Source organism: Anguilla anguilla, chromosome 13 (assembly GCF_013347855.1).
Source record: "Anguilla anguilla isolate fAngAng1 chromosome 13, fAngAng1.pri, whole genome shotgun sequence".
NCBI lineage: Eukaryota > Metazoa > Chordata > Actinopteri > Anguilliformes > Anguillidae > Anguilla > Anguilla anguilla.
Genome location: NC_049213.1, coordinates 34,362,303 through 34,387,088, shown reverse-complemented (window position 1 = coordinate 34,387,088; position 24,786 = coordinate 34,362,303). Strand labels below are relative to the sequence as shown.

Below are 24,786 nucleotides of genomic sequence, written 5' to 3'. Positions count from 1 at the left end.
CACACAAAAAAATAAAAAATTAATAAAAAATTTAAAAATAAATACTATTTTTTTTACTGAGGCACGGATGTTTCATCGAGAGGATCCCTAACTCGTATGGAGGCAGGACTGCTCACTGTTCTGTCAATCCACGTGACATCATCAAGCGCACAACTGCCCTGACCAATGTAGGACCGTGAAAACGCTCTATTTTAGAGAGTTGCGCGCGTGTTTGATAAATTTGCCCGAAACTTAACACAAGTAGTATTTTGTATTTGATCCAGCCCTCGAAAAAATAAGCGACATGTTCAATACCAACGTTCTCATATGGTTTGAATGTTACCCACTCGCCTGTTTTATAGATTTGTGATAAAACATTCTACAAGTTCTATACAGGCATGGGATTAGCTCCCACTTGCCCTTCTACGCGCTGTCGCGTTTGATATCGGTAACATTCATTTAAACCAGGCTTCTCTAACACAAGTCTTGTCTCATTCAGTCCCAATTATGGGTTTTTATAAACTGTTCAGATTTAAGATATAATTTATCACTTTCACGTCTAGGACAGGTAGCCCAGAGTATTTATTTATTAGCCAAGTGCTCATAACATGATTTCGGTCTTTGTGCTGGTCTGCCGATATATTGCATCTCACTGTGATAGTCACAAGGGCGATTTTACTATTTGAAAACGTGAAAAATGGAGAACTGCCGAGCTCGATACCTTATATTTTTTCAGTACCTCGGTACAAAGTACAGGTATGTCTAAAATCAGTTTCGTATACTTTTTTTCAGCCATTTGCATTGCACTGAAATTAAGGGTTATAATAGCTGGTAAATAATTTTACGACAGTAATTCGAATGCACGTCCTTGACTGTGCACGTGCCATCATGGAGTTTTAAAGGAACTGTTCTGGTGATTACCCGTCCGCGGCAATATAGTTAACGGCTTCATTTTACTTTCATAGTGGCGTGATGAAGACTCCTCCACACCAGTCTACGCTAGGGGTTGAAAACTATTTGGAGGTGAGTGGAGAAGACTTAAGGTGATCTGAAAATATATTTTTTATCTTTAGCTAGCAGCTTACAGTCCTACGTCTAAGCTACATTCACACTAATAATAATAATAATAATAATGTAGGGCCTTGGTTAGCACTTGGATGGCGGACCCTCTTGGGAAAACAAAGTTTCTACTGGAAGATGTTTTGGTGGGCCAGCTGGGGAAGGTCTTCTCTCTGGACTGAACATAAACCCCAGCCCTTGTGCGGTGATGGGGGTGCTGTGCTGTAGCAGATGCCGTCTCTCAGATGACACATTAAAACTGACTCAACATGGTCATTGAAGATCCCATGACACTTATTGCAAAAAAACAGATGAGGATCCCTGGTGCAAAATACAAACAAACTGGCTTTCTCTTCCTGGCCATAATCATCACAATCATCTCCCAGTTTAATTGGTTCAGGGATTTCCTTTCCTTTGAGTGGGTATCCTGGGTAATGTTTCAGTTGAGGCAACCAAGTGTGCCCAAAAAAAGGTTTTCTGAGTAGCTCAGTCAAAAAAGCTACTGGCCTTGGGTTTTAGCCCAGGCAATGGGATAAACTAACTATGACCTGGAGTCCTAGCAACATACAGCCTTTGGTTCCTTACCCAGAGCGACTTTTTAGTATTCCAATTGTATTTTTTGCATATTATCAATTTATTTGTTCAGCTGGATATCTTACTGAAACCGTTCGGCTGAAGTACCATGCTTTAGGGTACAACAGCGGGGCCCCGTCTGAGAATCAAACCCGCAACCTTCATGTTACGAGCCAAGTTCCCTGAACGTTATATTGCACTTCCACCGAAGGATGCCATTGCCAACATTATGGGACATTGGCTCCCTCTGTTTTTCATGTGAATTTTCCAATAATTTCTTTGCAGGCATGGAAACGGTGAATGCATATGTATGATAAATGCTATTGCTAGGGTCAGGTGTCGGTCCATACGTCTGGAAATCATTTTAATCTCTTGAGTTTTGGCATTTTGCTTTTTTTTTTTTTTTACAAGAAAAACCATTAAGTGCCTGTATTGGATGAATAAAAATAATTAAAATAAAGCCCAATACTGTACTAAAGGGCTATAAGATAAATTAAAGTGTCCTCATTTATCATAAGTTCTCAAGTTGATATGTCAAAAAAATATGTGTTGTGTACAATTTTACATTTGGTTTTGATTTTAAAATTGTGGAAAGAACGCTTCCAAGTCAGACATTGTCTGTGGGGCTTAAAATGCGGGGAAGTATGTCAGCAAACCAATAGAATGGGAGATTATTAATGTTTATATAAATATATTATTTTTTGCGAGTGTTTATATTCTGTGGTAAGCATCTCTGGGCCCAGCTCTGCACTGTTCTTCATACAGTAGACATGTAATATTAAAGATGGTCTGTGCTATGTTTTGACAGCTGTACACACAAGTCAGCAAAGTGACTGAAAATATTGAAACGTACAGTCATGAAATGAGATAATGATTTGCTCCACCATTCCTATTGTATTTGCTTGAAAATGAAATTGTTGGGAATGTTCTAGAATGAGGAGTGTTCTGTTTTTTTTATGGTGTGGATTAGCTGTTTGATCCCCCTCATTCAAATGCATATGCATTTGCTCTTTTGTGTTTTGTCAAGGCTTTGAGCATATCGAGTTACTGGAATATGTCTGGAAGCGTATTGAGAAGGGTCCAGGATCTTTGTTGACTTTGGAAGCAAACAAACCTTAAAGCTTGAGCCTGAGCCTCATAAGCTGACACAGAACAAAATAGCACATCTTTTGATAGTGCTTTGCAGTCACAGACAGAAATCACACACCAATTGCCATACAATATTGTGTCATATAGCTAAATAACCCACATCACAAATAATATATAAAAAATGTATACATTAAAACAAAAGGAAAAAGAGTAAGCAGTGGGCTAAAGGGTGCTAACAACAGCCATCAGGTCAAAAGTAATTATTGTAGCCAGCGGGTACAGCATCAAGACCGGAAACAAATTAACTCTCCAGTACCGCATGTATGAAACCGCTACTTGACACTTATGTAATTGAGATGTAATTGTTTTTAATTTTATATCTGTGTGTCAAGGTTGTAAAGCACGTGCGTCCACATGCGTCTCTGTATGCTAACACTTGTAGCTTGACATTCCCACCTCCAGTTCCCACTTGGGGTCTTTCAAGGTAACAGGTTAATATCCCCCCCCCCCCCCCCCCCCCCCAATGATGTTACTGTAAATGCTGAGAGTTGAACACTGCCGATGACTTACCCAGCAATCATAAATCCACAAAACGGCTCAGTTGCCCGTTTTAACCGCTCAGCTCGTCAGCTGGAGCATTTTACCCTGGCATTTCCTTGCCTGCCACGAGTCATTCTTCCTCTATCAAAGCCAGACCCACTTGTGTCACATGAAAGAGGCCTTCTCTCTCTCTCTCTCGGGACATTTGGCCACCAGTCACAGAGCTGGAGTCACAGCAAGGAGCCGTTACTGTCCAGCGAGGCCTTTGTGTTTTACTTGATGGATTAAACCCAACCCCCGATTTGGGTTTAAGTCCCCTGGTCGTCCTTGCAAAATAACGATGGCAAAATGAGTGTCGTGTCTTTTTCAGTGTGCCACCAGTCAGCTCTTTCTCACACTTGTCTGATGTTGGCTGTAGTTGTGATGTGGGCTTCACTGGTACAGCTCTTCCTGGTCCCACATGTCAGTTGTAGTTTCTTTTTTTTTTGTAGTCCAGTGGTTGTCCAAACAGCCACAAACAAACTGTGGTTGATACAGTAATATCTTCTAGTGCTGTGGTGACTTGTTAAAGATGTGTTTTTGACAGGATTATTTTGGATTAGTTTTTCAGGGTTCTTTTAACATAGAGAAAAGTATAAAGCCAGTTAAGGTTTGGTCCTGTTCCTGAGCTTTTTGCGTGAATCAGAGGTTGTAGCCTAACAATGCGTGCACCACTTTGAGGATTTACTAGCCTAAGGGTACTGAGCCCAGGAGCGCTGCTGGTTTTCACTTATAACTGGAAGATTGATTGGTGTCACTGATTGACCACTCACCTCGTGCCCCAGGTGTAAATCAGGCTGATTGGACAGGAAGAATGGAAAGCAGAAATACTATTGGCCTCAGGGAATGAGATCTGAGTGTCTCCATACTGGCCTATTCAAAAATAAAAGGATGCAGCCAGGACCCAGTTTAAAGATCAACCAAAGAACAAAACATTAAATTACCGGGCATAGATGGGCAAATACAAGCATAGACACTTTTAAAAATAGATATTTTTTCAGCTCAAAGCTATCTAAACATGCCACTTAGCCCTCACTGCTGTCACTGTCATGGCTAAACCTTCTGTTTGTAGATTTTGACTCTTAAACTCACTTCTGTTTCTTGAATTGTGGGGATTAGACTAGAAAAAGCTGAACACCACAAAGAAACCCTTCCAGTGTTCAGCACACACTCAGCTAAACGAAGGGATGCTTTAGTCATTTTCTTCCCCATTTTATCGTACTGTGATAAAATGGGAGCTTTTCCTCAGCAAATTTCTTGGTTCCCTGGATGTTGACAGGTTGGTGTGTAGAGACCTTACAACAATGTTGTTGGTTTTTCGAACATTGTTTTGTATCGGCACCAATGGAAACAGAAAGTGAAAAGCCTATGGCATAACATAATTACCTGCTCTCATCTGGGGAATTCACAGAGATGATTAACTTTGTGGCTTTCCTTCCTGGACCAAGGCACTTCAATCTTTGTTTGTTAGTCATTACAAGTCATGTTCAAACAGTCAGATAGTGTAGTAGCTAACTACTTATAGGTAAGTTGGCTTTGTCAACTTTTAAGTGCAACTGCTGACATAGCTGTTTTAGAGGGTAAATTATAACTGTTGCTTGTTAGCAGACTGTCATTCACATTTCTGTGACTATAGTATGTTAGTGCTTGCACGAATGTAGGAGGAAAACTTGTAATTGGCTGTAATGAAAATAATTTGTATGTGCAGAGCGATAATACATTTTATAGACTTGTAATGCAAGATTTTGCGCACATTTATGTAGCAGCAACAATAGTTTTGCAATATCATCTACATCAGACCTAGAACAGCTGTAAAATGTGATTGTATATTGTAGTATGTTTCGTTTGTCAGCCCATAAAATGCTTTACATTAAAAGTCATCAAAGGAGCCTTTAAAATGTGACTTTCGGTCTCTCAGGGGATGTACGCTTGGAAAGTACAAGGGTGTCCTCACTGTACTTCTCATTCCGTATCAAACCTGAGGGTGTTAGCAGCTCGTGTTTGGACATGTTCTGCATGCTGAAGTGTTGTCTTCGAGGAATGGAATGCACTTATGAAAGTCCACACCTCTCTGTGAATTGTGTCACTCTGAATGCATTAGATATTATCAGATTTAGTACGGGAGGTGTAGAATGTGATTTTTTCTTCTTTTTGGATCGTTATATTATGTGACTGTACGGGGTCTTTAACTTCCCGACAGTGTTGTGGGAATGAATGAACTGATTGTGAGGGTTTTGAAAGTGACTTTGAAAAGTGGGCTTAATTATTGGTTTTAAAGGACAGCTTAAAGAGAGGAACAGGGACACGAGACACGTCCTCATTTCTCTGTGGACGCTGAAGAAAATGACTAAATCCCTGTAGCCTTCCGTTACTCTGGGGTGCATACAGCTTTGTAGTACAAAAGGCTGACAAGTATTTGCCACACTTATTTAATTATTTATTGCAAGGAATGAACGTTGGCTTCTCTGTTTGATTTCTGTAAGATCAGAACTGTGTGATTCTAATGCTGATGTAACAATCACTGCTGGTAATTGAAAGCAGGAGTTCTAGAACACACTGACTTGGAATTTTGAAAACGTTCCAGAAAACTGACTCTTCAAAGGGTTAGCCTTGTGTTCCCCTGGGCAGGTTTGAGTGTGAGCTCGGGCAGCCAGAGAAACTGAGATTCTCACAGACTTTGCCGCATATTTCAGTTCCCACTGTCCTCTTGGAAAGTTTTCTTTCAGAGATGCGGTAATCTTTTATGAGTGTGGTTTAAGGACCTGGGCAAGTTTAAAACTTTTTTTGTTGTTGTTTGTTTCTTCAGCAAGCAAGCCCTCATTTTAATTGGGATTTATTCTCTTCCCCATTTGAGTACACAGAGCCAGGAATCTTAGCCCCCCAGAGCAGGAGTTTTGAATTAATTTTGGTTCTGTTCCGCTAGTGAAGCACTTTCATTGTTCAATTATTTTTAGTACAGGACTGTTCTTGGCCGTTCGTCCTGAATTTGACGACATCGTTGTGTTTTGTTTTTAACAATAGAATGCGTTGCAGAAACTGCGGCCGCAGAACGAGGTCTGCCTGTACATCTCGAGCAGGACTGATGCAGGGGTCCACGCCCTCTGCAATTCGGCACACGTGGACATCCAGCGGCGGTCGGGCAAACGCCCCTTCACCGCGAAGGTCCTGACCGAAGCCCTGAACTACCACCTGAAGCCCGAGCCAATCAGGTGAATGTACACTACATGGCAGGCCTGGGTCAAAGACGTATGTGTTTTGGATTCAAATGCTTTTCTGTGCTCTATTGATCTTGCCTGGTGTAATTGAGCCTGTCAGTACGACCAGAAGGCGGGGTTTGCACCTTTTGACAGTATTTAATTGGTTCCAGTACACCAGACAAGATCAGTAAAGCGTAGAAAAATATTTGAATCCAAAACAAATACGTATTTGACCCAGGTCTGCTACATGGCCAGAAGTGTGTGGACACCTGACATCTCATCCAAAATTATGGGCATTAATATGGAGTTGGTCCACCTTTTGTTGCTATAACAACCTCCACTCTTCTGGGGAGGCTCTATATTAGATGTTGGAGCATTGCTGCAGTGATTTGCTTCCATTCAGCCAGAAGAGCATTACTGAGATCAGGCACCGATTGGAAATTTAGGCCTGGCTCGCAGTTGGCTTTCCAATTAATCCCAAAGGCATTGGATGAGGTTGAGGTCAGGGCTCTGTGCAGGCCAGTCAAGTTCTTCCACACCGTTCTTCACAAAACCATTTCTATATGACCTCGCTGTATGCCCAAGGGCATTGTCATGCTGAAACAGGAACTGGCCTTCCCAAAACTGTTGGGGGAGAACAAAATAGTCTATAATGTAATCGTATGTTGTAGCATAAAGATTTGCCTTCATTGGAACTAAGGGGCCAAGCCCAAACCAGGAAAAACAGACCCAGACCAAGGGGTGTCATTTCATAGTATTGAGTTATTCACCTATTTATTCTTTAAAAACTGTGGCCGAAGAATGAAAGTTCTTTGTACATCTCGAGTAGGACAAAAAAAGATCCTAAAATTAATTCTGATTATATTGGGAGAAGGGCGGAGAATCATAATGAGAGCTTGCTGTGGTAATATGCAGGATGAGTCTGCTTGATAGAAGGGGCTGCTGGGTAATTATGTAGTATAAGTCTGCCTGAGAGCAGTGTCTGCTGGGATACATGCACGCTGTAGGAGAGTGAGTGGGAGAAGCCAATGGGAGAGTCACGACAGACCTCTGCTGTGGTGCTGTGCTGGTGCGCTTAACGTCACCAGGCAGATCTAATGGAGCTACAGGTCAAAATCTCAGGCAAAATCTCTGTATAGCAGTGATCACTCTGCAGAAATTTGACACTACGTGATTTGATGCTCAGTTTCACCCACCACCCAATGACCAATCACCAGCCTTCTGCTTCAGCCGGGGCTTAACACAGGGTTCTGTAAGGCATCATGTGACCTGATATCAGAGAGGCAGCCATTTTGCCTGGAAACCACTGTAGATAGCCTACACAATGGATGTTTATGTTGACAGACTTGTCTTTGAGAAGGAAGGATCTGTGATTTGATTTCCTGAGTAATTTGTCAGCAGTCTGAAGAATATCAGACCTCCCCCCCAAAGACAGTTTAGTTTCTGCAAGTCTAGGAATGACCTGTGTGTTTGGTCACAAGATTATTTTCAGTTTTAGCAGCCTTGCCTCTCAACCGTCTCCAAATAGCGCTATTTTGTTTTGTTCTTACGCCACCTGAGTGTTCGTGTGAAAGAAGCTGAGGAGACTGTGGGAAACACTGTGAATTTTTAAAATCTCTCGGGAAGTATGACCTTGTAAGGTCATAGGCTGTAGGATTTGCCCCCTCCCCCCCATGGAGACTCTCTCAAGTTGGCATGGTGCAGGCGTTATGGTAAATTCATTCCCGAGGTCCAATTCGTGTGATGGGTAACGATGTGATAAATCATGCATTATTTTCTGGGAATTGAGACCAGAAGCTGTTTCCATGTATTCCAAGTCTCCGATGGATTCCTTGGGATTTTTAAAAAGGCCCCGGTGATACTGTTACCTTCCTGCTGCATTTTTCTTCCTGCTTTCTTCCAGCACATCCATTTTCTCTCTCTCTCTCTCTCTCTCTCTCTCTCTGGAGGCCCAGAATAGCAGGTTTTTGTTTTTTTTTTGTTCACAGAAACAGTAGGAAGCGAGGAGGGAGGATTTCTATTGCAGGCTTTCCCTAAAAAGGGTAATTTCTTTTTTTTTATCACACACTGAAACAGTGGACACCTCAATAAGAGTGACATTTACTCATATCATCTGGCTCCTGCGTCATATTGATCCGGACCCCTGCTTCTTGGCTTCTAATACTGGCTCAGCTGTCGAGCCCCGCTCTTGAAATCTGAGTTTCACCCAAAAAATCATTATTAACTGTAGTTCTGGCCAGCACTTTACAAGCTGGCACCTCAGAAGTCTCTTGTCGGAACATTTTGGGAATCGGCCACCATCTGGAATCCATTTTTTTGTGTAACCACAGAGCTTTTGTCTTACAGCAGAAGAGAGATGGATTTTGGTAAAGAACTTATGGGTTATGCAGCTTTGTCCCAGTAATCTTCTCCATATTTCACCTAATGGAGTAATGGGTTGTATTTTGGAATTGCTCCTATTTTTGCATCCACAGTGAGACAAAAAAAAAAAAAAACAGTTGAACTTTACAATTAAGTTTTGATTGCTGTAAAAAAAAAAAAAAAAAAGACCACAACTTGCTAAAGTGGCACCCAGTGGTCTAAAAACTCCTAATTCTGTGGCATTGGTTGCAGTTAGTTTGTCTATAGGGGGTAATGAACCAGGAATGAATGCCCCTTTGTGGGTCTATTTTAGATCAGTGATGTTTGGCGTTCCTTCAGGTTGTTAGAGCTAAATTAGACACTAAAGGAACACCCGGGACTGACTTACCTTATTAATAGTTTACATTACAGGCATAAAATTTAATACGAAAATCTATTGAGTTGGTTGGAACAAACAAACACTTTGATTGGGTGCCATTTTCTCTTAGGTATACTCCTGGTTCCTTTTAATGCCTTCTGCAGTGGCAGTTTATTATACTTATCTGTGGATCACACACAGTAACCGTACATATTTCCGACCTGGCAGTCTTGATCGGGATTGTCTTTGTTCGGAGAGTGGAGTTGAAAAAGCGCAATGAATTTCCCTTTGTGGTCGACATAAACGTAGCTGTCCAGATCTGGGAATCTCTTTCATGGAAAAATGCCAAAGCTCTTTCTTTTGTTGAATTTTCAGTCGAGCCAGTGACTGTTAGAGCAGCACATTTAAAACAAGCCAATGGGGTAAGAAAAAGTGGAATTATGAAGCCAGAACATTCAACACAGGCGCCTTCAATGTTAACCCAATATTCAATTCCATGAGTTAAAGTCACAATGAGAAGTACATTCAAATATTTAGGCCAAGCTGTAATTCATGTATATTTTATATAAATGGACACCAGCAACACTATGTATATTTTTTTTATCAAACCGCTGGGGCCAATTTTGATGGGAGTCTACCATTAAAAACATGGGTCTTGAGTGTTCAGCTTGGTTTACCGTTATTCACTACTGGGAACATCAGACTAATTAAAAACTTTCTGTTTTCTAAGCTGTGTATTTTCACACGTTTGTTGAACAGGCACTGTCACTGTTGCTTACGTCAGAGTACAGAAATAGGGGAACAGGATGTGTATATCTTGGGGTACATCCATCCTCCCGCTGGAGAAATGGACGCTTGTGTCTGTCGCACTCCCGCCCACGCGCAGCTGTGTACAGCACGGTCTCTCCTCTCCAGCTCCTGCAGCATCTCTTACATAAGCTTCTGCTGGAGCTCTGCGGGCCTAATTTTAGACCATTCACACCAAGGCTTTGAGTCTTTCTACCCTCCCACCTCCCTGCTCCCTCCCTCCCTCTCTCCCTTCTTCCCTCTCTCTTCCCCCTCTCTCTGAGATCAAAGCCATAGTCACCTTTTTTTTTTTAGATAGCTCATTTTTGGAAGTGGTTGAGTCAGCAGGCTGACTCGGTAATGAGTGCAGGAGAGGGAGGGAGAGAGAGAGATTGAGAAAGAGAGAGAGTGTGTGAAAGAGGGAGAGAGATTGAGAAAGATAGGGAGAGATTGAGAAAGAGAGAGAGTGTGAAAGAGGGAGAGAAATTGAGAAAGAGAGGGAGAGTGATTGAGAAAGAGAGAGAGAGAGTGTGAAAGAGGGAGAGAAATTGAGAAAGAGAGTGTGTGTGAAAGAGAGAGAGAGATTGAGAAAGAGAGAGTTGGAAAGAGTGGGGGAGAGAGCGATCCAGCCTGTTGGAGCATCAGTCAGGAGAAGCTCGGGTAATGCAAAGATCTGTGGACAGTCAGTGGCCTCCAGCAGGGCTTTACCTGGAGCTGGGATTGAGAGGATGGTGCGAAACAGAAACGCCCATATAACAAATAAAAAGGTGCAGCAGTGGACCACTGAAGCTACACTCCTACTGAGAGACAACTTGTCACTGAAAACAACACTGAGGTCCTTTTTGATCCCTCTTTGTGTAAAAATGGTCAATCATTTCACCCACTTAAAATTGCCCATGAAATATTAGCCTTATGTAGCACTTTCATGTTACACTTATATTGCACTTATATCCAGCACTTATATTGCACTAGTATCGTTATCTCAATGATGTAGCTCGTTGATATGCCTCCTAGTTTGACTTGCCACCATTTTCTGACCTTGCCTCTGCTTGCCGTGTGAACTGGACATGATGTGTTCACAGCTATGAATAACTGTTGCATAACGAGTATTGTGCCTCATTAGACCTGTGTTTTGTCGTTCTTCCAATGACCTTCGGTATGCACTTCTTGTACTTCGCTTTGGATGAAAGCATCTGCCAAATACATGAAATGTGATATGAGCCTGTTCCCTACCATATGAAATGTGGAAGGGGAGGGGGGTGCAATGGGGAGGCCACGCCACTACCCCCCCTCCCAGTTAGCATCTCTGTCCCACGTGTACGGCCTATGAAAGATTTTGGCGGCAAAGCCAGGAAGGCCGCAGGCCCGGGGACGGTGTGCCGCCGGCTCAGATTTGGGGGTGGGGGTGGGGGTGGGGGTGGGGGTGTGGGGGGGGGGATGCAGTGGGGGTGATGGCGCCCCTTGTGGCAGGCGCAAGCCCTTGGTGTCACCCAAGTGTGTGGGTCTCTGGGAAGGTGACCTACTTTAGACTCCTCTCCGGCACCGCCGTCGTCACCGTGGTCCCCCCCACCCCCACCCCCACCCCCCCTTCGCTTCGGCAGCTTTAGCGCAGAGCATCGCCGCGTCGCTACGCTCAGCGCCGCGTGTAACATCATTCTTTCTGACTGCAGATACACGGCCAGACAAACGCACATTCTGGAAGCGTTTTACCGCCAGTGTTATATTATGCACGTGTCCCGCTGTCCTCGTCCTCCATTATTCATCCTTCATGAGGCTTGCTGCTCATCTGGGCCTGTGAAACCCCCCCCAATTCCTTCACGTTAAGAAGCAGCTACTGCCTGACTTTGTTCTGCTGTTCCTGAACTACCTGTGCAGCAGAAAGAAAAGAATTCCTAATTCCTAATTTGCCGGTTAATTACAGGAACAGGTATAAACTATGCTGCTGGTGCAAGCAGAGATATTGTTGTATGGCGATATAAAACTCTTTCTTGGCCTGGATACCACCAGTTCTTCTTGCAAACATTCAGCTTGAATGAACGTAGCTTCTAGTAAGTTAATACGGGGGAGGGGGGGCTGAACATTAGCAGCCACGGTGAAATGTAAAACCAGTGATTAGTGTCCCGACGTAGCAAACCAGCGTCAGAGGTGTTGTGTTGGATTCCACCCTTTTGCATCCTGAAATTTCTGAGGAAATTAATGCACTGCCTTAGGGGTTATGGCAACTTAATAGCATCATGTATGATACATATTTTTATTGTAATATAAATATATATATTACACATTTATTATAATACAACGTTTTATGTGTGCCATGTCTTTTTAAGAATTTTTACAGCCCCTGCAAGAGTGCTCAGTATGCCCACAGCAGTCTGATAATGTAATGGTATCCAAAATTTGGAATATGTACGCTATATTTAAAATACAGTCAGCAATATAGATCAGAATAAAAAAAAGATGACTATAACCTAAATATCTTTCATACCCTCAAGCTAGACAGTTGATGAAAATAACCTTAGTATATTATGCTGGACTGAATTATCCAATGCCCCGCACCCCATGTTACTTCTGTGAACAGATGCTTTTTAGGTACATTGCAGCAAAGGGATTTTATGTGTAAGTTCACGCATGAGGTGCCCTGGTAGCTTTCCAAAGATAATTACCCATCGGCAGCGGAGCCTGAACATCACCAGGGGCTGCCTTGTTGTTTTTAGCACACAGATAAAGGCAAGTTCGGCTCACGAAAGAGCCAGACATATATGTGTACATGCCATTTGTCACAAACGCACACCTACTTTTCACCTCTGTACTGCTATTTTTGCTTCATGTAAAGAAAACATTTAGTCCTTGTTTCTTGCGTACAGTTTTTGTTGAGGTAAAAACTGATATGAGGATCAGTGACAGTGAATATTGGTTGTGCTGATCCAAAATGAATTTGTTCTCAGAAAGCATATATGCAGTCAAAAAGCCGATTCACGTATTAACTTTATCATTTTAACACTATTAAGCTTATCTCTCTAATAAGCATTTTTTTTCCAGAATCAGAGATGAGCAGCAAGGCTCACAGAGCATAAACATCAAGCGGGCACAACAGGCGTTTTTCTGTGTTCTCGTCTACACTTAGAGATTCATTTAATTGAAAGCAAAGTATGAACTGCCTCTATATAAAAAAAAAACCATCCTGCTCTGCTCTCATACCAAAGGCCAGAAGTCTGAAAGCCGCCTCTCTGCCTCGTTTTTCCCTTCGCTGAAAGCAGCCGCAGACGCTTAGAGTGCACGGCAGCTCGCCCGATGTTTTATTCAGAGTCCCGAGTTAGCGCTTAATACCGCGGCTGGTGAATCTTTTAGCGAGAACGAGAGCCTTCCACGGGCGTTTCATTTAATGCTCTCCCCACCCTCGGTGCGTTGGGGAGACGTTCGGGGGACGGGGCGGCCGCGGCGTCTAGCCTGGCTTGCACCTCTGAGGGGGTCGCCATGTCTATTGAGACCCCGGGTCGCCAGTCGGGACGATGGGAACTGTTCTAGCTCTGCTGTGTGAGGGACGTGTAGCCAAATGACATGGACCTGGGAGTCGCTTAATTATCTGGAGAAGCGAAGAAGATCAGAAGTCAGTGTTCTGGCCGACGGCACATTTCTCTGGAAGGGAAGGGGAGTGGATAACAGGGAGGTGGAAATCCTGGTTCGGGAAAGTAAAAGTCCTTCCCAGTGTCTTGTTCCAGTCACCTGGATTTGCGAATTAGCACAATTCTTCGGCCAGGCAGTGGAAAGAACTAATTAGTGAGATTTAGCTGGCTGGCTGAGTTCATGGGTGGAAGAAACACATGGCAGTACGTTTACTTTTTGACCCCTGGACTTTCCACCGCTGATGGAAACGAAGGCTGCAGGATTTGAGTTGAGGAGCGATGCTTTTTATAGCACGGGGGTGGGATCGACACCAGCGCTGTTATTTTGGAGCCAATTACAGAGTGCTTCAGCATGAATTAGCAATGACCCCCGGGCAATTATGCAGGCCCTCCTGGATGTCCGTTTCAAGGAACTGCAAGAATTAAACATTTACCAGGGAAGGGACACAGTGTACGAAATGACAAGCATTCCTCTTGCTTTTAAAAGGCAGCCGCTGATGTTCGATTTAAATGAGTATGATCCAAGTTAAATATTACTATTACTATGATACAATTACCGCCATTGTCCGTTGAGACGCATATTAAAAAGGAAGCTAAATACAGATTGTAGCGTCTTTTGGAAACTAAGCTCTGACTTTGGACTTATTGTTGTGCTAATTGCATTAGCATTAGCTTAATTACCTATGTGCAGTGGTTCCCAGCCCAGTTCCTGGAGATCTGTCATCCTGCAGGTTTTCATTCCGACCCTAATTTGACACACCCGATTGTACTAATTAGCAGCTCAATGAGATCTCTAGTTGTTGAATGATAGACGCTTCGCTACGGTTGGAGTGAGAACCTACAGGACGGTAGATCTCCGGGAACAGGTACGTGTTTGTCTGTTATGTTGCTTGTCATCACCAGCACTATATTGTTCCCTGCATGTCGTGATATATTTTTATATTGTGTTATTGTATTTACAGGTGTCCCCCCCCAGAAAAGAGCTGTTATCCTCAATGTGGCTTTTACCCTGGGTAGTTAAAGGATAATAGTATAAAAATGAGGCGTGTGTTTGATACGCGTTGGTATGATGTGATATCATGTATTGTGCGTTTGTGGCCGCGCCCTCACATCCCCGGTGACCGAACGCCGCCGTCGTTGCTCCTCGTTCCAGCGTCGTCGGGGCCTGCCGCGTGGCCGACACCTTCCACGCCCGCTTCCGCGCCCGAGCCAGGACGTACACCTACCGCCTGCTGACGGGCGTCGCGCACCACGCCCAGCTTCCTGTGATGGAGAGGGGCCTGTGCTGGGCCTTACGAGACGCGTGAGTCCGGCCGCTCGCCCTGCCGCTCATACCTTAGACACACCTGAGACCATACCTGAGACGTACCTGAGACATACCCGAGACACACCTGAGACATACCTGAGACATGCCTGAGACATACCCGAGACATACCTGAGACATACCTGAGACATACCTGAGACATACCTGAGACATGCCTGAGTCATACCTGAGACAGGGAGACATGTCACACACCCAGTATTTTCATATGAATATCAATTCATTGTCCGCCTCAATTATATTACATTACATCACATTACAGGCATTTAGCAGATGCTCTTATCCAGAGCAACTTACATAGCATTTTTACATTGCATCCATTTATACAGCTGGATATTTACTAATGCAATGCAGGTTAACTACCTTGCCCAAGGGTACAACGGCAGTGTTCTTCATGGGAATTGAACTTGTGACCTTTAGGCTACAAGACCAATTCCCATTATACCACACTGTCGCCACAATTGGAGACTAGGTCATCGGTGCCCAATCATATACCACAGAGGGTTGAGAGTATGCAGGATTTCATTCCAACCAATCACTACCCCTGCTGATTTCACCAATTAACACACCTTCAGCCAGTGAGGAGGGAACTACTTGGTGAATTCACCAGGTGAAGTGAATGGTGGGAGTGAATACCTGCATGCTCCCCAGCTCTCCGTGGCACGTGATTGGACAGCGCTAAGCTAGCCAGCCTCAGCACCGCTGTGCATGCGCCGCGGAGCCGAACGGCGCGGAGAACACACCGAGCAACTTCGGCGGAGACGGTGATTAAACGTGCGACGCGTGAATAACGTACAGGCGGAAGCTGCGAGGAATGAGAGACGGAGGAATCGAGTCCGTTATCAGGCGTGGAGGGAGCGCTCGAATGCGCAGGAGCGCCGCACAGCACTCAGCTCAACACAGCCAAACTGCTCGATAATTGAGATAACATTATTTTTGCAGTGATTTGGCGAGAATGAAAGTTTATTAGGCTCGTCTCTGTGGGTGAAGCGTGAATGCACCCCCCCCCCCCCCACACTTCTCTCTCTTTGGGAAAAGTAGGGCAAGATAAGCTGCAGGCTTATACAACTGCATAACTACACCCCCAGTTCCCCTCCCACCCCCAAACATGCTACTCTTTCTATCTCTGTTTCTCTCAGTTTCTCTCTCTCTCCCTCTCTCCTCCTCCTTCAATCTCTCCCTCTCTCTCCCTGTCCTCCGCCCTCTCTCCCTCTCCCTCTCCCTCCCTCTCTCTCTTTCCTTCTCTCTTTCTCTCTCTCCCCCTCTTTCCCCCCCTCTCTCTCCTCTCTCTCTCTCTTTTTCCTTCTCTCTCCCTCTTCCTCTCTCCCTCTCTTATCTCCCTCTTTGGCACTGATGGTAAGCATTCATGTGTCTGCAGAGTAAAGCAGAGCCCACTCTGTGCACTCAGGCCCTTTGATCAGCTGCTAGCTTGTTTATGTTGCGCGTTGGTCGTGTGGGTCGTGAGTGGTCAAGTGGGCCGTTGGCTGTTCTTGCCGCCGCAGAGAGAGAGTAAGCGTTCATCTCGTTTAAATTAAATTCAATTCCATAATTATTTACGCGAAGCGCTTTGAGATCCTGTATAAATGTGATTCTGTATTCATTATTTCCATTTGATTTATGCAATACATCTACATTTTCACCACAAAGCAAGCTGGCTGCAAGCTCTTCCTGGTCCTGAATAGATGTGGTCTAGAGCTCCACCCTTTGATTGTACGCGTAGAATCTTGGTCATCCATCAGCAACCAGTCTTTAGCCACCGATCTAAGAGCAGGAAGTTGTATTGTAACATTAATTATACAATTTATATAAATCATGTATTTTACCAGTGACATTTTTATCAGTGTAATTACTCAACAACATTTTCCCAAATGAATAGTCTGGAGGCCTATAGATTGATATATATTTGTATAATCTGCTTGGGGTAATTCACTTTAGATGGAAAGTAACATTTATAAATGAACTGCTTGCCCTACTTGTCACTTCATTTGCCCCATTTCAATATTTCACGCGTTATTCGCCTCCCTTGAAAGGTCAGACATGTCAGACATATGTCATGGACTGAAGGAACGTAGTAGGTATTTGGCCTGAAGCAAAATGGTAATTAACCTGCATTGGTCTGTGCCAGGTATGGTATTATTTTTCACCTCCCATATGGCTCTCATCTATATTTGTTATGTCAATTTCTCTGTATGAAATAACATTTATATAAACACATTATAATAATATAATAAAAACAATGGTAAATATCATCACAGGTTCAATTCCCATCTCACTGTACCCTTGAGCAAGGTACTTAACCTACATTGCTTCAGTATAGTTCCAGCTTTATAAATGGATGCAATGTAAATGCTGTGTAAAAGTTGTGTAAGCTGCTCTGGATAAGAGCGTCTGCTAAATACCTGTAATGTAATGTAATGCCATGTTCTTTGAAAAACCTGAAGTTCAGAGATAAGTGTTCTCTGTAATTTTCTGTATGTTCTCTATGAAATGAGTGTGCGGTCATTCGTGGGGTTTGGTGTTTACCGTCCGTCGGGCTCTCTGGCAGGGAGCTGAACGTCAGGGCCATGCAGGAGGCCACGTCTTCGCTCCTGGGGACCCACGACTTCAGCACCTTCCAAGCGCTCAACTCCGAGACCCCCTTCAAGAGCCCAGTCAAGACCCTGATGCAGGCCCGGCTCGAACCCGGGCCCGAATCCTTCACCCAGCGCCATTTCAACAGGTAACGTGCCCTCCACTGTGGGCCTGGTATTTACTGTGGGAGGTGTATTAACACCGAGCTGGATTCAGGCGCGGGTCAATCTTATTATTACCTGAAGCCATTGGTTCATCACTGGCTTATCCCCTAGATAACGTCCTGATTGAAATATGGGATTAGGAGGTTGTGGAGGTCACCTGACTGCACGTCGCTTGCCGTTTGTTTTCAGAGTTTGGAGGGTGAAGTGCGCTTAGTCACAGAAGATTAAATTTGTGGAATTTGTGTAGTTTTATCTGATAGTGACCTCATATCGCATTAATCTGGTTTCATTCGGTAGCTGCCGTATCGCTCTCTCCCGCTCACCAGATCACCGTGCCCCCCCCCCCCCCCCCCGCTTAACTGAGTGGCAGTGAGTGTGCGAACGATGTCTGTCTGTCTGTCTGATCCTCTCGGGCTGAGAGATCTTTTTTAGGATTTTATGCTCGTTGGCCGCGGACAACGGGCCAGTGCCGGATTCCCGCTTTCATGCCTATCAATTATTAAAATGAACACATGCGGTAGAATATGGGCGGAGGGGACGGGGTGGCGGGGGCGATTGGGGGGGCGGGGTGGGGGTCAGGCCACATGGTTAAGTGGGGGTTTCCATGGTCACATAAGGAAGAGGGGCTTGCTGTGAACACAGCTCTTGTGCTGCGGACGTGACTGCGACTGGCAGAACGCCAGCGATGGAACAGGAAGGAGGAGGCTTAATGTAAGCGGTCCGGTTGCCACGTGCTCCCCGGATGGAATGTGGGGAGTCAGCTGAGCGGTGTTGCTAGGCAACGGCTCACTGGTCGAAGATGGAGTCCTGCGCTCTTCTCCGCAGCCCATCAGTTACAGGGGCCGAACACTGTCTCCTGTCCCCTTTGCGCCACGTGAGCTAATTGCCATAGAGTCCCTTGGGCTATACCCATGCAGAGCAGTATCAGTGTATATACACTGCTATCATGGAGCCAGCATGTGCACAGCTCCAGTCCTGATGGGGCACAGTCCAGCTGATTTTATAGCCATCTTTAGTGTGCAAAAGCAGGGGTGTGTGCTTTTTTTCTGTCTGCTAAGATCATACTAATGTGGGGCTGGCTATCCGCAGACACTCCTGTTAGACAGGAACAGCTGGTACAGGCAGGGCAAGAGACCAGAAGCAATAACAATGCAGCAGGAAGTCGTGTGCTGAGGTAGCAGTTACCTGTGCCCATTCACAGTTATTTGTTGATCAGGCACTGAGCTCCTGACAGAACTTCCTCTTTGCTTTTATTCGTTCAGCCGGAAGTTTGAAGGTGAACAGGTGAAGCCCATCTGTGGCCTAACCGACCGTGTGTGTTCATCCGTGTGTGTGGTAGCTGAATTACATGCAGTGATATCACCCCACGGTAATATCAGACCGCGGATCAGCAGAGGAGGATGGGGAATTAACGCCTCACTGCTCCGCGAGAGGGCCACAGATCTCACCTCACCACAGGGCTGTGTGCTGCGCGAGGGGGCCACAGATCTCACCTCACCGCAGGGCTGTGTGCTGCGCGAGAGGGCCACAGATCTCACCTCACCACAGGGCTGTGTGCTGCGCGAGAGGGCCACAGATCTCAGGGCTGTTTGCTGCGCGAGGTGGCCACACCACGTGTTAATGTTTCATACCTTCTGCTATTATAAGCAATCGCTAAAAAATGTGCTGCTGGTGCATTATTAGTTTCTCAAAGATTTATGAAACTTATGTTCTGATCTTGAGCAGAGTGTGCTATTTTCAGAGTGGTTCTAGTGCATGTCTATTCCTGAGCAAAGGGTGCCATGTTAAGTGGTTCTAGTGCATGTCTATTCCTGAGCAAAGTGTGCCGTGTTAAGTGGTTCTAGTGCATGTCTATTCCTGAGCGAAGTGTGCCGTGTTAAGTGGTTCTAGCGCATGTCTATTCCTGAGCGTGGTGTGCTGTGTTCAGTTATTCTAGTGCAAGTCTATTCCTGAGCAAAGGGTGCCATGTTAAGTGGTTCTAGTGCAAGTCTATTCCTGAGCAAAGGGTGCCATGTTAAGTGGTTCTGGTGCATGTCTATTCCTGAGCAAAGTGTGCCGTGTTAAGTGGTTCTGGTGCATGTGTTTTTCCCCGGTCAGGGGGTGCAGGAAGAGCAGCATATGGCTCATTAACAGTGAACAGCTCATGTTTCCACTCGTAGTGCATTAATGGCAATTTGTCACAAATACAGAATAAAAAATGGCGGCGATTCCTGCAGCCAAACGTGTATGTACAGACGTGCCCGTGTCCTGCCGATAACCCTCCATTAACTTAATATGGTGAGGTCATCCCGTCTGCCCAGGGACCTTTTGTGTGTTCAATAAAGCTGCTGTTAATGACCAGGCACTGAATAGCCCCGCCAGGCCGTCCGTCAATAGGCTCTCTTTCCTCCTGAAATGTGACGTTCAGAATTGAGTGCAGAGGTAGTCTGTGAGCTCGTACGGCTCCCCAGGGAGGCGTAACCAGGAAGAGAGCATTACTGCCATCTTCCAAAGTGCTCGTCCAAAACCGTAGGATTCTACATTTTTTTATCTTAATGTGGAAAAGTCTGTCATGCGATACTTTCAGGGATTGGGTCAATCTGGATCAGAGTAGCCTGCACTGATTCTTAATCCTAAACTTAAATCCAGAGTTTTTTCATAAATTTATTAAACAGGAATTTCCCATTCCCCCCCCCCCCCCCCCCCCCCACCAGCCACCAGAATACAACAGTAAGTAGCCGGTATTTTGTCGGAGAATTCCGGTTGTGTGGACGGCATTCCGAAGTGCGGGATGCCTGTCGGGAACGTGACGGAGCGGCCCGAACCGAGCGCGGGCCGATCGTCCGACTCCGGGCCGATCCCCGACCCGAGCGGGAACGCCTCTGGGGCGCAGCGGGAACGCCTCTGGGGCGCAGCGGGAACGCCTCTGGGGCGCAGCGGGACGCCCCGGTAATGGGAGTTAAGTGAGGATTAAAGGCGGAGCTTGGACCGCTTCCACACCTTCCGAAGGTTCAGGCCTTTCGGCTCCTGGGAGAGAGGAGGGGCGGGTCGGGAGGAGGCAGTTTGGTGCCACCGGCTGTCCCGAAGGCTCCAGCACAGTCATTACTGCACGGGGGAGCATTAATGCGGAACAACTTAAAGATGAGGTCATCACGCAAAAGGCTGCCTTTGATCTCTCTCTATCCTGGCTTTAGCCGCGATGTTCACCGTCTGGTTTAGCGTTTTAATAAAGCGCAAACTGCACATTTTCGGTTGAGCTCAGATTGAGGATTTTGGATGGCACGTCCGGCTAAAGCACTCGTTTTGATGCCATGTGACCCTGCGCGGTCCAGACTCAAAGGGTGGCTGTGAGTCCTGTGGTTTCGGCTGGCTGTGTGTTCCCTGCCTCACTGCTCAAGAGCGACTCCTACCTGCAGCAGTTGTGCAGCTGACGCGCTGGACTGCTGAATGTGGTGTTGCAGCTGACTCCGTTTTTTATGCATGCTTATCTGCATGCTTATCTGCATGCCTATCTGCATGTTGTTTATGAATGCTTATCTGCATGTTGTTTATGAATGCTTATCTGCATGTTTTATGCATGCTTATCTGTATGTTTTTATGCATGCTTATCTGCATGCTTATCTGCATGCTTTTTACGCATGCTTATCTGCATGCAGAATTTATCTTGAACTAAAATTTTGAATAACATCTGCTGATTGTGGACTTGCACATCATTCCTCCATATTGATTCTTGTTGGGGGGGTGTTAAAGAACCTGACAGGAGATGTGCTGGGGAAGGGGGGGGTGGGGGGGGCGTGTTGAAGCACCTGACAGGAGATGTGCTGGAGCAAAGTTTCAGTCCAGCACCTGGAATGTGCCTGCAGCTGCTTACAGCCATGAACACAGCAAATGCAGGAACTGTCAGTATAAGGAGCACCAGCAGTTTCAAGGCTACACAGCTATAGCATCTGTGTGGCTGCGTGAAGCCAGGCTGAACCCAACCTGTGAGCCATGGTCCAGTCACACCCAGCCGCTTCAGCTCCTATGGGAGGCTTCTTCATTACATTACAGGCATTCAGCAGACGCTCTTACACAGAGCAACTTACACAACTCTTACATAGCTTTTACATTGCATCCATTTATACAGCTGGATATATACTGAAGCAATGCAGGTTAACATTACATTACAGGCATTTAGCAGACGCTCTTATCCACAGCGATTTACATAGCATTTTACACTGCATCCATTTATACAACTGGATACATACTGAAGCAATGCAGGTTAAGTACCTTGCTCAAGGGTGCAACGGCGGTGTCCAACCTGGGAATCGAACCTGCGACCTTTAGGTTACGAGATTAGCTCCTTACCCATTATACTGCACTGCATTAATGGGCTTGAACAAGCAAAGCAGGACAGAGTAAATACTGTCCTTCTGAACATGCGCTCTCTCTGCAATTAGTGCCTCTGAACGACATGTCCCAAGCGCTTCAGCCATAACCTAAACAGTTATTTAGGGAATGCAAACAGCAAACTGATTGGACGATGGGCCTCTAGTGCTACACCCCCCCCCCCTACTGTTATAGAAAAATCACAGGATTACATCCTGCCATGAAAATTCTTAATTCTCTGAAATGGTTATGCGAGCAAATTTACTGCTATTTTTATTTTATTTTATTTTTTTGGGCTTTTCAGCTTTATTGGACAGAACAGTGTAGAGAGACGGGGAGAACAGGGGAAGAGAGAGAGGGAGAGACGTGCGACAGAGGGTCGTGCGGTCGGACTCGAACCGCCGACGTCGCGGCTCGCGATGAGCATGTGGACAGTGCTCCACAGGCTACGCCACGAGACACCCCACTAGTATTTGTTACGCCATTTGGACTATTTTAAGAGGGAAGAACATGTTCATGCACAGTCAGAACCATAAAATTGTAAAACTAAATAAATAAAAGTTAAATCACAGTTCATTTCAACAGGGTTTTGTGATTTCAGGAATCTGCAGTTTTGGGAACTCACTTTCAAAAGCCCGTCTTTTCTGTACAAACAGGTAAGTGGCTATTTTTTTCCTACCTGTTTTTGTCCTTGATGTAGAATTGTTAATAGTGTTCTTTAAATGAAGTGTTGGCGTTTGAGTGCTCTCTAGTGGTTACTAAAATCAACTACAGTTTAATCCTTCCATGTCCAGGTGACAGCGCAATTTAGTGCAGTCTCTGTGATTGCATCCGTGTGTCTGTTGGATAAGACTCTGACCTCTTTGGTGGCAGTGTGGTGTACTGGTTAATGCACTGGGCTTGCTAGTTTAATTCCCGGGTGGGGCACTTCCAGTGTAGCATACTCTTGAGCACAGTGCTGAGCCTGAATTACTACAGAAAAATATCCAGCTGTATGAATCCATATGTAACATATAAATATAAGCCAAAGTGCTAAGCCAAAATAAATGGGCTCCTCCACAGAAGGGGAGGGTGGGGTTTCCTTGCAGAACATTTCATGCTTTAAGGTCAGGGCTGCCCAACCCTGTTCTTGCTGTCCAGTAGGTTTTCACTCCAGCCCTAACAAAGCCACACCTCGTTCAACAGCTAGAGATCTCGTTGAGCTGCTAAGTAGATTAGTAGAATCAGGGTGTGCCAAATTAGGGTTGAAATGAAAACCGACGGGACGGTAGATCTCCAGGAACAGGGCCGGGCTGTGCTGTTTTAGGGCGTTTGCTGTGTCGTGGGCCTGGCGCTGTTTTCCTTACGTCTTGGCTTGGCGCTGCCCCCCCCCCCCCCCCCCCCCCCCGCAGGTCCGGAGGATGACGGGGGCTCTGGTGGCCGTGGGCCAGGGCAGGCTGTCCGTCCCGCAGCTGCAGGAGCTGCTGGAGGTGCGGGACTCCCTGGCCTACCCCCAGAACATGTGTGCCCCGCCCACCGGCCTCTTCCTCACCGGGGTGGAGTACGAAGAGTCAGGTACGCCCTGCAGCGGCAGCCATTTTAGATACTTCACCTGCACCCGGCCCTTCAGATACTTCACCTGCACCCAGCCTTGCAATTACAAAGTAACACTTACAGAAATTAAACAAGGATTTGAAAAACAATTCCAGTTAAAAAAAAATAAAAAAAAAAACGAAAAAAATATTTAATTGGATGCACGTCACACCTACTTCATGGCAGTTACACAGCAGATTTAAAAAATTTAAAAAAAAAGATAAATGAGAGAAACGCCCATTTAAGGTGTCTGAATCCATGCTACAGTATTTAACAGTAAATGAATGACAGGTGCAGCTTTGAAGTGTACCTGCTACGTTCTGTTGGCCTCAGGGTTAGCCTGTTCTGGCGGCTGAACTACACAGCTGCAGTTAATTAACATTGTGTAGCATTCAGAAGTACAACTGATGAGTCATTCTTTGATTTAAACAAGCATGCTTTTGATAACCTCTGAGTCCTGTTTCTGCCTTTTTACAGATCTGTTGCCGGACTCCTGAGCCTGCAAAATAGACACAACTTGATTGCAAGACAACCAGTTACTTACCTTCTATGAAGTTTGCACTAAAATGACATGTATTCATGTTTTTTATGAGAGTTGCAATAAAGTTGTGCTTTTTGTACTTGTGTTGTATGTGAATATGGACCTATTATCGATTGAATCTTGAAGCCATTTTAGAATCGGCTCGAACTAAAATAGGAAAGTGCCTCACGGCACTGGGTAGAACAGCTAGAGAGCTCGTTGAGCTGCTAATTAGTAGAGTCAGGTGTGCCAAATTAGGGTTGAATTGAAAACCTACAGGACAGTAGATCTCCAGGGACTTACTCCACCAAATAAAGTTGAGAAAACAAGTCTAATGTAGATATGGAGTCTACTGGTTTCCACCAGTGTAGCCGAGGCAAATTTCTGCAGGAGTGAAGTGGCTCGATTGGTCCGAACCTTAACGTCAGGGAGACGGCGTTAGGTTTATAGCTCCTGACGCTGGGCCTTTAGGATGCTGTGTACCGCTCCTGCGTTTAGGAGCTAAATGAGCTGTGTCAGGCAGCATGCCAAATGTCCCATTAAATGTCCCAGATCTCGAGGGTAGGCCCGGGGTTCCTGGCCCCTCTCTTCAGTGTGACAGTCTTCCATTAGCCAGCCCAGTCACGCTCCTGCCAAATGTGAAAGGGGGGGGGGGGGGGGGTGAGGTTTTATTTTAATTAAATTTAAGGA

General features: G+C 45.3%; 1 protein-coding gene across 2 annotated transcripts; it reads left to right on the top strand.

The window, feature by feature from the left end:
- Window positions 1-286: 286 nt before the first annotated feature.
- Window positions 287-24,196, top strand: pusl1 (pseudouridine synthase like 1). Of its 2 annotated transcripts, XM_035387138.1 has the most exons (8): window positions 292-735; window positions 945-1,002; window positions 6,301-6,488; window positions 14,755-14,904; window positions 17,468-17,641; window positions 22,606-22,660; window positions 23,396-23,558; window positions 24,054-24,196. In XM_035387138.1, exons 1-8 carry the CDS (start codon window positions 677-679, stop codon window positions 24,071-24,073), a joined length of 867 nt encoding a protein of 288 aa, XP_035243029.1. In that variant the 5' UTR covers window positions 292-676; the 3' UTR covers window positions 24,074-24,196. The 2 variants fall into 2 exon arrangements, with proteins under 2 accessions (XP_035243030.1, XP_035243029.1); XM_035387139.1 differs by lacking the exon at window positions 14,755-14,904 and having other exon boundaries at window positions 287-735.
- The last annotated feature ends 590 nt before the right edge of the window (window positions 24,197-24,786 follow it).